Below are 11,948 nucleotides of genomic sequence, written 5' to 3'. Positions count from 1 at the left end.
CTAATAAAAGTTAACCTTCCTCTTGTGTTTGCTTTCTGTTAGCATCTCTTTGTCTTATGATAACGGGTCCTAAATCAGCTGTAAAATACACTAAAAACTAATATTTGTCATCTAATTTATTTCCTATCTATTGGAAATAAAATCAATAAAAATATAGGTTTTAATATTTTTTTAAATGGTCAAATGTGGGAAAGCTTGATATGAAACAGTTTAATAATTGTTAACTACATATGTGTAGAAATGTAGTTTTGCGTTCAATTATAATTGACATTTCTTATAGAACTTTGATGGCAATTACAATTACAAAGTGAATTATCTAAACTCCATTACAATTGAATTGCTATTTTGACAGCAACAGACTTTTTAAAATTACAATTACAATCCTTATTACGCCACAATTGTAATAAATTAGCAATTACGCAAATACAATTATAATGGGAACAGTGCACGCCCACTGGATTTAATGCACAGAGTGAGACCTCCTCCTTTGTAGCCGATCTTTGAAGCCGTTTTTGACAGGCGGAAGTAATGGTGATGCTGAAGGTAATGGTGAAGGCTGTTCTCGGCAGCAGAGGAGCGTTGAGGCTCCTCCACCGTCCTCCTCCGCACACAGCGGTGTCTCCCTGGGACTGAAGCCCGGGCAGAGCTTCAATAAACGGGCTGTTAGCTAACGGTGCTAACTCAGAGGCTAATAACACCTGCAGTCATGTCTACATCCGCCGCTCCGGAGCATACCAACAAGAAGAAACACGTCCGCTTCGCCAGGGTTGAGGACGGGGACGAGGAGCAGGCAGAGGATACACTGTTCGATAAAACCAAGGATACTGGACAGAGGCTGAAGAGCGCCCTGAAGGCGGTGCAAAGGGCGGCGAAGCCCGGTCGAGAGGGACGGAGCGATGTGTGCGGCCGCTGGGTGGTGAGCCTGGCTCTGTGTGGATCGTTCCTCGGCCTGGTCGGTGGAGAACACATTTAACATGTCTGTGTCTGTGTGAGGATATAAAGCAGGGTTCTAACAAGCAGAGGTGGCAAAAAATACCTAAATAAAATGTTCTGGTAAAAGTATTGAAGTTGCTCCCTTAGACCTTACTTGAGTTAAACTAAAAAAAGTACATGCTACTAAATGTGCTTAAGTAAAAAGTAAACAAATAGTCCTTCAATAACAAGACAGGGTTTATGGACAGAAATTCCATATATTTTATTTAAAGAGTTTGTAGAATACTGATCCATGGAAACAAATTCAATCTGTTACCTTTGAACGCCTGGAGAATTTAGCACTTATAATAAATAACATTTACAAATGCTCAATTAAACCCAGAGCAGCGTTGAGTTGAACATTTTTAAGTGACGTCATCTTCGAAGGTAAAAGTAACGAGCTCATTTTTAAAATGTAAGGAATAGAAAGTACAGATATTTGTTTAAAAAGTAAGGAGTAAAAGAAAAAAGTCGCCAAAAAAATAAATACTCATGTTAAGTACAAATACCAGGAAAAACTACTTAAATAGTAAATTTGTACTTCGTTACTTGTCACCTGTGCTAACGTGTCCAACTCACACAAAACTAAAACATAGGAAAAATATCATAAATCAAAGCTATTTTTATTACCTTAAATATTTTTCTTTCAGCTTCAAATGTTATAACTTTTCTTTCTCCCAAAAAAATTAAACTATTAGAAAAAATTATTTACTGTGAGAGTAAAGCACACTGTAATCATGGAGACATTTTTATTTTATTTTATTTTTAAATATAGCTTTACAATAATTGTGCTAATTATTCAACAGATGAATGTTTTTTTTAATGTTACTAGATACACAAATCAGTCCCAATCCCAGTGGTTCTCTGTAATAACACCATGTGGGGTCATTCCATGTCATTTCAACACATTTCCAGGACTGAAAGAATTCAGAAATATTTACCAATTATGAACAAATTTCTCAAGTTTTGTTTTTTTTTCCCTTTACTTGCATTTTGAAAATGGTGTTTTTTTTTAATCTAATTCCTGCATTTCTTCCTCTGCATATTTTAAGCTAGTTGCAGTGATCAGATGATAAGGTGTTCACGTGGTGAGGGCTCCAGCTCAGAGTTGACTATTGTTGTAACTTCTCTACAGGGGATGAGTATCTCCATCCTGGGACCAACATTTGAGGATCTCGCCGTGAACCTGAAGAAGAACATCAGCAACATCTCGTACGTGTTCGCTGGTCGCGCTGCAGGATACATCGGTGGATCGCTGGTCGGTGGAGTCGTGTTTGAGTGCATGAACCCGTACCTGCTGTTAGGTAACCTGAGCATGTGCTACTGCTGGCTCCAGCTCACATTAAAACCAACAACCTTCTCCGCCAGGCTTTTCAATGCTGATCACAGCAGTAGGAATGTGTTCCATCCCCTTCTGCAGCCACGCTCTGCTGCTCACCGTCTTCATGTCTGGTATCGGCATGTCCATGGGTACTCTGGATACAGGTGAGGATCAGTGTCTAACACTCACACTAGTGAGTCACTTATTAACCAGAAGTCTGCAGTTTACACATTTCACTTGATCAGCTTTTACTAATGTTTCACAGGCTATTAAACATTCTGAAATCATGCCAAACTTTCTTTTATACATTTAATAGAGTCGCCTGAAAAATGATAATCATACCATCAATCATTACCAGCAACACACAAAACGACAACACAAACACACAAAATAAGAGAAAAATATACTGAATAATAGAAAGAACAGACACACAAACAAAATGACATCAAAGACAGACTAAATGAGAGAAAAACACAGAAGATTGCTACAAAATACACAAATATAACAGAGAAACAAACACACCAAACACACTGAGAGATGATAATTTAAATAATACCAACAACACACAAAAAACAACAACAAAACACACAAAATAAGAGAAAAACATACTGAATAATAAAAAAACAAACAACAAAATACACAAAATGACACCAAAAACACATGCACTAAGAAAGAAAAATACTTATTATTACCAGCAACACACAAAACAACAACAAAGACACAATAAATGAGATAATAATGCACAAGATCACTACAAAATACACACAAAAAACCAGAGAAACATACAAAATGACATATGAAATGACACCCAAAATACACATACTGAGAGAGAATAATTTAAATAATGCCAACAACACATACAAAAAATGCACAGACAAACAACAAAATACACACAAAATAATGAGAGAAATTGTTTTGATTAGAACAGGAACTGAAAATACAACAGTCAGTCATGGTCCCACACCAGGTGGGAGATGTTTAATTAAATACTGTTTCATTCCACTTATTTACAAAATGAGACTTTTTAAAATGTGTGTTATCACTCATTCCTTCCATTATTCCTTATTATTATTATTATTATTATTATTATTATTATTATTATTATTATTATTATCATTATGATCTATACTTATTTTTTCACCGAATTCTGAGCAAGTTGTTCTAGTCGGCCAAATCGGGTACTGGGATCTAAAGTTAGAGAAAGGGGAACTAAAGCAAAAAAAAGTTTGAGAATCGCGGCTTTAGACCATTGGTTCTCAAACTTTTCAGCCCACGACCCAGTGTTGGCGTCATGGGGGGAGTCGCGTGCAGTGCCGCTCCAGCTGACCTACTGTGCCCCCCACTCTTCTCACTACAGGGGGAGCTTTTTACTAATCAAAGATATCTGATTGGCTATCGCATCTGACTGTGTCCATTCACTGACAGCGGACGGGAGTCTGCTCCATAGATATAATATACTGTGGTGTAATTGTTAGTGTTGTGGTAGTCGAGACCGGTCTCAAGACCAAATTTTAAACTTTTTTTACTTGTCTCGGACTCTGGCTGCCCAGACTCGGGATTTTCCGTCAAGACCGTTCGAGACCAGCACGAATTCCTGCTATTTTTAAACTTTTTTATAATGTGATAATAACACAGAGAAGAACGTGATAAACCAATCCTTTATTCATTATTCAATCCACCCCGTATAATGACCGCAACCTTCCTTAATGTGACGTGTGTGACACACTCATACGTGTGTGTGTGGCTACTGTGTCAGTTTGGACCGCGGAGCGCAAGGGAGATATGAACTAATCACCGGTAAAAATTCCAGTAAAACTCCAGAAAACAATCACCATTAATACATATTATCTCCCTGGTAAAGACAGTAGCTCTAACAACTGGTAAAATGATAAACTGATGATATTATAGCCTTGAATGCAGTACAGGGGATGCACTTACTCAGCCTCTGGGTCCTAGAGCCAGCTGTCGGTGCAGCCTGTTCCTTTTACCGTGTTTACTGAGGTCCGTGCGTGTTTAATAAGTCCATGTGTGTCCGTGTATGTCCGCATGTTTATGCCTCTGTCCATCCACTCTTTTCATTATATCCATGTCTTTTAAGGCTTTTGTTACATAGTGTCGGCTGTCGTCTGGGCCGCCTCCATCTTGGATTATGTCGTCACCAGCGCGTCATCACCTGGACTCAAATAACTGTAAAGAGGTCTTATATTAGTGTATTATCTTTTTAAAGTGGTGTTTTTTTGTGGCTTTAGACTCCAATTACATTTATGTATATAATATGTTCTCTACAATATAAACAGGTTCACAATATAATTATTTTTTATAGTTTCTGTTTCCACTGTATCCATAATAATAATAATTCTCAACAAGAACTATTGATTAATTTGTCACATGACTTTTCCAGGGTTTGAGTTTGTTTTATTTAGTTTCACATCTACCTGTAGCTCTTTGTTTTTTAGACTGCTGACAACTTGTTTGTAGTTTTATTTCAGAAAGTTTCACTTTTACAGTTACAGCTGGAAACCTTTGTTAATTGAATATCCTAGTTATATTACAGCAACCAAATTAAACTATATCAACTAAGTGAATTAATAAAAATAACCTGTGTAAAGGCTTTTTCAAACTAAAAAATTATCTTGTGAAATCTGTGACCTGCACAACTCAAAGAATCAGAATCAAGAATCATTATTTCTTGGCAGAAATGCTTTTAAACACTTGCTGTACATTCAGCTGACATAAAAATCTTGTTTTCAAATATGTAGAATAATTGTGAATTTATCAGTAGCAGTAGTAGTTTTAATATTTTAGTTCATTTTTTGCAGGCACCTTTTTTGGCCGTCAAATGTGTTTAAAATAAAGTAAAATTAAAGAGAGAATGTTATTTAACTGTCGAACCTTGTCATAATTTTATTTATTGATATATTTTTTTAAATTGAAAAAAATAAATGTTTATGGTCTTGGTCTTGACTCGGTCTTGGCTCCCGAAAATCTTGGTCTTGTCTTGGTCTCGGTGCATTCTGGTCTCGGATAGTGTGGTCTTGAACACAACACTAGTAATTGTTTTACATTTGTGCTATTGAACGTACCCTAGAGCTGTTGTTAGGATCAGCCAATATAATGTGTATATACTGTATCTATGGCCTCCTCTGTTGATTCACATGACGTTATTGATCCCTTTTTTCACCTAAATATGTGGGCGCCGCAAATGGCTGCTCCGGTGTGTTGATGTGTCTCCTTTCACTGCAACTACCTAGTCAAATTCCTCGTATTGTTCTAAACTGTACCTGGTCAATAAAGCTCTTCTGACATTACTGCATCGCGACAAAGCTAGAGCGCTAAATTCTGATGGAGGGCAGGAAACCTGAGAATCTGCTGTCTGAAATCACCAAAATGCCCATATTTTGCGAAGTTTACGGCTGGTCCAATTATTCTAACCTAGAAAAAGAAAAGAGATTTTATAGAGTACCGAAGATTGTCGTTCACAAAGGTGAGAAGTGTAAAAAGCTCACAGAACAACGCCGTAAAAAATGGATTTTAAACCTACGTCTGCGGTCGGAAGGAGCAGAGTCTGCTGATGTCTGTGTTTGTAGCGACCACTTGGTCAGAGGTATGCTAGCGAGCTAACTTTGTTTTTGTGGCTGTGTTTATATAGCATTAGGAATCCGTGTACCCTTCGTTCTTTGGTTTTTCTGATTTAAAACCAAAACAGAAATACAGAAAAAACAAAAACCAGATAAGCAGCATTTTTCTGTTTATTTTTTTTTAACTTTTCTTATTTTTTTTTAATTGTTCTGTTTGTGTGATATTTATGGAGAATCTAGAGCGAGAACTGAACTCTGCTGCACCTGGTTTCCATCCTCAGGTTCTGGTTAGATTTATTTCAGCAGTTTTCTGGTCCTGCTCATGTTTTCATTCAGTCTGTAGATGTTTTAGGTCATAAAAAGCTGCTCACGCTGTTGTTTTGTTTCGCAGTGTTACGATCCAAATAGTATCTATATAAACTGGTGACTGGCTATTAACTGTGAGGCAGGTATGAGGAACAATAGATGTTAGAACTTCTACTATTTGACACTTTTGAAAAAAAAAAAAAATGTACAGCTTTTTTTAGGGTAGTAAAAAAAAATATTTTGCACGTTATAAATACTGCTACTCAGAAGTGTTTTTGTGCCCCCCCGCAGTTTTCTTAATGCTCCCCATTTATTACTGCCTGGCGCCAACTGTGCCATGACCCCAAAAATAAAGGTGCCAGAGACTGGGGACCCCCACTGTATTAAATAATAATAATATCCACTGTTATCCAGGAAATTTACTATTATCTTAAAGTTGCAAATTAAAGTGGTTAAAAACTGACAGAAAAAGTGGTTAAAAAAAAAAAAGGTTCAAAGTGTCAATATTGGAACAATTAGTTTAAACTGTCAAATAATGGCCATAACAAAACTGTGAATGTGGTTAAATTGGCAAAAATATGCATGAAATGTGGTGAAACTAGGTTAAAAGTGACAATAACTGGTCAACATATGTGACAGTAGGAAAAGTGGTGGAAAGCGTTTAAGTGCAGAAAATGTCTTGGAAGTGAAAAAAATGTGCAAGACAGGCATTGAAATGTGATGGAGAAGTGACAGGAATGGGAATAATGTTTGGTGTAGTTTCAGAAAAAAAGGTAAAAATAAGCAAAAATGGGCTCAAATTGTGAAAAAAAAAAAAAAGTTTCTTGAGGGCATCTGGTGACCCCCCTCCCAGAGTCTCGCAACTCCAAATGGGGTCCTGACCCTAAGGTTGAGAACCCCTGCATCAAACCAATTGTTTTATTATCAAAAAAAAAATTGTGAAAATGTGATATTGTCCTAAAACATGTTGTAATGGTTTTGTCCATGTAATATATTTCTATTTCAGAAGGTGACGTCTATCTGCGTAGAAATGTGATATTTTCTCTAAACAGGCTATATTTAGTGTCTCCTCCTCAGTTCACGGGGGATGTCGACTGGCGTAGCATTAGCACGGAGTGCTAACAGCTGATCTCGTGTGTAAACAATGGAGCCTTGGCTCCGAGCAGTGCCTCCCGACACGATCGTAAAAATTGCCGACACAAGCTGCATAAAAAATAGTGCAGTTTGAGCGTCCATGTTAGAATGAATAAAGAAACATTAAGAATAAAAAATATAGGTAAACAAGATAAAAAGAAGGAAAATGGTCAGTTGTGAGCTGGAGCTGCTGCTGCGCTCATTCTGTGAATCGCTTTGATAGTTGTAATGTCCCCTTTGTTGTTTGTTTTAAGAAAGTGTCCATTCTTACGGGTGGACAACCCCCCTACAGATAACCACTGCCTTGTTTTAATATGTTGAATGTATCCCTTCATAGCATGTTGTAACCCTCGCCAGGATCTGGAGGTTATTGTGCAGGTATTGCTCCAAAAAGACTCACTAACACGCACAGGTAGAATTCTTCCAGCCATTCCAGACGAGACCAACTAAGGAAAATGTCGGACATTGCAAAAGTAAACAAGGGGGGGCGGGGCTTTAGCAAAAAGTCAATTACGTGATTCCAATTATAATTCACCCCAACTCTTGACTGCAGTATGATAAGCAGTGGCAGAATCTAGAATTGTTCCTCTAGAGGGCACCAAAGAGCTTAAATTATATCAACATTTCTAAGTTCAACTCCAAAGACCTCTACAAGTGGGAGACGGAGCCAAATGCTGACCTTTAACCTTTCTCTTTCCCCCTGCAACGACGTGTTATGATGCTATGACATCGTTATCAATAATGGTTTAAAAAACAACAATAATCCTCTGATCACGATGCACCAATCACAGTGGTTCTCTGTAATCATTTGACCAATTATGAAAACATTTCTAATGTTCATTTTCTACAATTCGTATTTGTTATGTTTCTATTATTGGAAAAACTAATAACTATTAAATGTTTTTAAGACACAGAGTTTAAAATGTACCAACTGAATAAAATCACTATTACTGAGTGTTTTCACCAAATGTCCCCAAAGCTGCTGCTGACTAATGGTTAAAGTGCCTGATTAGGCAGAGCACACATTTTAAATGTAAATATTGCAGACAATCAGATTAATTTAATTTGTAATTTATTTTGAATGATTATAATTTTTCTGACTGAAGTGTTGGTGCAGTAGTTGTGAATTCTACCATTGGTTGGAATCTGAAAATGTGCCAGTTTTTATCAAAATGTCCTGTTTTGTCAAATAAAAAAAAAGTGTTTTTCCATCAGGAGGAAACGTGCTGATCCTCAACACGTGGGGCGATAAGTCCGGTCCTCACATGCAGGCTCTGCACTTCAGCTTTGCTGCGGGGGCCTTCATGTCTCCCATCATCGCTAAGATGCTGTTTGGGTCCAACAGCTCGACTCTGGCCCTTTCTCAGCACAACAGCTCGGCCCTGCTCCTTCCTGAGCTGAGCAGCTCGGCCCCACCCCTTCCTGAGCAGAGTAGCTCGGCCCCGCCCTCTGTCTCCAGCCTGCTCCACTACGCGCACAGTAAGAGCCGGAGCTTCAGGTCCCTGTGGTCCTACATCATCATCGGCTCCTTCCTCTTCCTCATGGCCTTCCTCTTCCTCGTCCTGCTGCTGTGCACACGTTGCAGAGTGTCACAGGCCAGAGGTCAGAGTTCATCAGGAAAGTCTTTGATGTCCAAGCACCACGTGGCCCTCGTCATCCTGCTCTTCGTTTTCTTTTTCTTTTACGTGGGGGCCGAGGTGGCGTACGGCTCCTTCATCTTTACGTTTGCTAAACACTACGCGCACATGTCTGACGCTCAGGCGGCCGCACTCAACTCCGTGTTCTGGGGCTCGTTTGCTGCGTGTCGAGGGTTGTCCATCCTGTTTGCTGCGTGTGTGTACCCGGGTACCCTGATGGTGCTGAGCCTGCTGGGCTCCCTGCTGTCCTCTCTGCTCCTGTGTGTGTGGAGCAGGGACGGGGCCACGCTGTGGCTCTGCTCTGGGCTCTACGGGGCCTCCATGGCCGCCACCTTCCCCAGTGGGATCTCCTGGTTGGAGCAGTACACCACGGTGACGGGGGTCACGGCCTCGGTGTTCGTGGTGGGAGCCGCACTGGGAGAGATGACGTTACCAGCACTGGTGGGGTTCTTACTTGGACAGTTTCCACATCAGCCAGTTCTCATGTTCCTGTCCCTCATCACCGCCTCCATCACCTCCATCCTCTTCCCTGTCATGTACAAGCTGGCCACGTCGCCTAGCAACCACAGCTGGAAGCCCCGCCTCCGCGTCCACCTGGACTCAGACGACAGCGAATACCATGAGGCGCTGCTGGAGGCGGCGGCCAATGAGGAGGAGGAGGAGCAGGAGAAGGAGGCGGAGCAATGGAACGACGCCGACTTTGAGGTGATAGAGATGGACGACACACTGAATCTCATCAACTCACCCAGCACAAGTCAGTGGGCGGGGCCTGTAGACGATGCCCTGCCTTCCATCAGTGAGTGGGCGGAGCCTGTAGATGACGAGCAGCTGCTAACAATGAGCAGAGAGAAAAGAGAATGACTGAAGTCTGACCCCAACGTGTGATGTTGGTGCCTTGTGTGTTGCTTTGTTTGTTTTTTTTCTTTAGCTCGATGCTAACGGCTACTATCATCCATCCATCCATTTTCAGACCCACTGTCAAGGTCTGCTGGTGCCAATCTCCGGCTCTCATTGGGCGCTGGGCGGGGGTACACCCTGGACAGGGCGCCAGTCCATCACAGCATCTACTATCAGTTTTTATCAATTTCTTCATTTGTTTTTGAGGGTTTTCACTAGGGCTGGGCAATATGGACCAAAACTCATCTCAATATTTTTTTGTCAAAATGACGATATACGATTTAAATCTGGATGATTTTAATTCAATAAAGTCTTTTAGCAGAAAGACAATTCTGGGTTAAATTTGCTGATGCTAAATGTCATACAGGCTCATTTATTAACAAATAGTTGCACAATATGTGCCACTTTTTGATTTTTCTCCTATAAGGGACAGCATGTGTGAGTGAGTTCTGTAGTGTGGCTTGTTTAGGGTTAGAACGCACTCAGAAAAAATCTGGGCTTTACGTGCTGTTCTGAGAAGTAGCGAAAGCAACGACTCCTAAAACAAGTATTTTAACACAAAATAAGCTATAATGTGTATATATATATATAGATAGATAGATATAGATATAGGTCATACTGGGTTTTCTATTTCGCTAAAATGGAAAACTCGATAGATCTTGAATATCGGTATATCGCCCAGCCCTAGTTTTCAGTCACATGTTTTCCAAGCAAAAAAGAAAACTGATACAAAAGCTTTATATGGTAATTAACTCATCTTCTTTTTATCATTAAAATATTTAAATCATAAATTGATAATAGTGAAGGTTTCTGTTCTTTTTGACTTAGTGAACAGATGAAGCTGTAGCTATGTGAGATCTATGTCTATGTTATTTTTTATTTATGATCCACCTGATCCAGTTAATAAATTATACTATTTGTCTTCTACAGATTTAGTAATAATTAGTCTGTAATTAAGTCATCATGGCTACGTGGGCGTATAGCGACCGCATTAAAATAAAAAGAAATATGGCCACTACGATATTTAAGTCGCAATATTGCTAGAGTAAAGTTGTATTTCAATAAAAACGTAATTTTGAGATAAAAGTATTTTTTTTAGATTAAATCAGTAAAATTTCTAGAATAAAGTTTTAATTTCATGAGAATAAAATTGTATCTTAATACAATTGTAATTTTATGAGATTAAAGTCATATCTTAAAGTTCTAATATTTTGAGATTAAAGTCATAATTTTATGTTAAAGTTGTAATTTTACAAAATTAAAAAAGTAAAATTTCTTGATTAAAGTTGCAATCTGCAACTCTCAGATCCCTCCCTTGCTCTGCCTCCTAACTTTCTAAAGTCCCTCCCTCAGAGGAGCCAACAAGCTAACGTTAGCCAGACAGCAGCATCACAGTTAAAAGCGTATTACTGCAGTGCTTCTCTCTCTATGTGCACACACCTCAGTAGCGACAACAGTGTCACTTACAGCAGCCCACATGGAGGCTGCTGTACACACATGAACAGCGCCAGAGTTCTAGTGTAACAATTACAAATCAAACATAATGTAAATCAAGCAGCAGTAATTATCTTTCAGCAATTATTCTTAGAATATTACGACTTTAATCTAATAAAAGTATGATTTATTCTTAGAATATTACGACTTTAATCTAATAAAAGTACGATTTATTCTTAAAATATTACGACTTTAATCTAATAAAAGTACGATTTATTCTTAAAATATTACAACTTTAATCTAATAAAATTACCATTTATTAAAATATTAAGACTAATCTAATAAAAATACGAGTTATTTTTAAAATATTATGACTTAAATCCCATAGTGCTGAGATTTTTATTTTATTTTAATGTGGCCCTAATAGTCGTCGTACGCGGAAAATAGAGCTAGAAGAATCCAGACTGGCATCGTTTTAGCTGCTCTGGAACTGATTTCTTGTTTTTTTTTTTTTTGTCAGTTTCTCTAATTTAAATAAAGGCACTGATGGAAGCTTTGCACTAAATAAAGCCAATCAGATCATTTATGTTTTGTTTGTGAATGTTTTCAGAATTTAAAGATGTTATCACTGTGATGAAGTTTTAAAGCCATTAAAAAGCAACGGGTAAG

The 11,948-nt window shown here is 38.6% G+C and overlaps 1 protein-coding gene across 1 annotated transcript; it reads left to right on the top strand.

Moving 5' to 3' along the window:
* Positions 1-478: 478 nt before the first annotated feature.
* mfsd4b (major facilitator superfamily domain containing 4B) lies at positions 479-10,283 on the top strand. Its single transcript, XM_028440389.1, has 4 exons — positions 479-952; positions 2,108-2,276; positions 2,341-2,457; positions 8,527-10,283. The coding sequence occupies exons 1-4, from the start codon at positions 707-709 to the stop codon at positions 9,807-9,809; spliced, it is 1,815 nt and encodes a 604-aa protein (XP_028296190.1). The 5' UTR covers positions 479-706; the 3' UTR covers positions 9,810-10,283.
* The last annotated feature ends 1,665 nt before the right edge of the window (positions 10,284-11,948 follow it).

This window comes from Gouania willdenowi, chromosome 24 (genome assembly GCF_900634775.1).
Source record: "Gouania willdenowi chromosome 24, fGouWil2.1, whole genome shotgun sequence".
Lineage (NCBI taxonomy): Eukaryota > Metazoa > Chordata > Actinopteri > Blenniiformes > Gobiesocidae > Gouania > Gouania willdenowi.
Note: the sequence above shows the minus strand (reverse complement) of the source record. Positions and strands in the feature narration are given on the sequence as shown.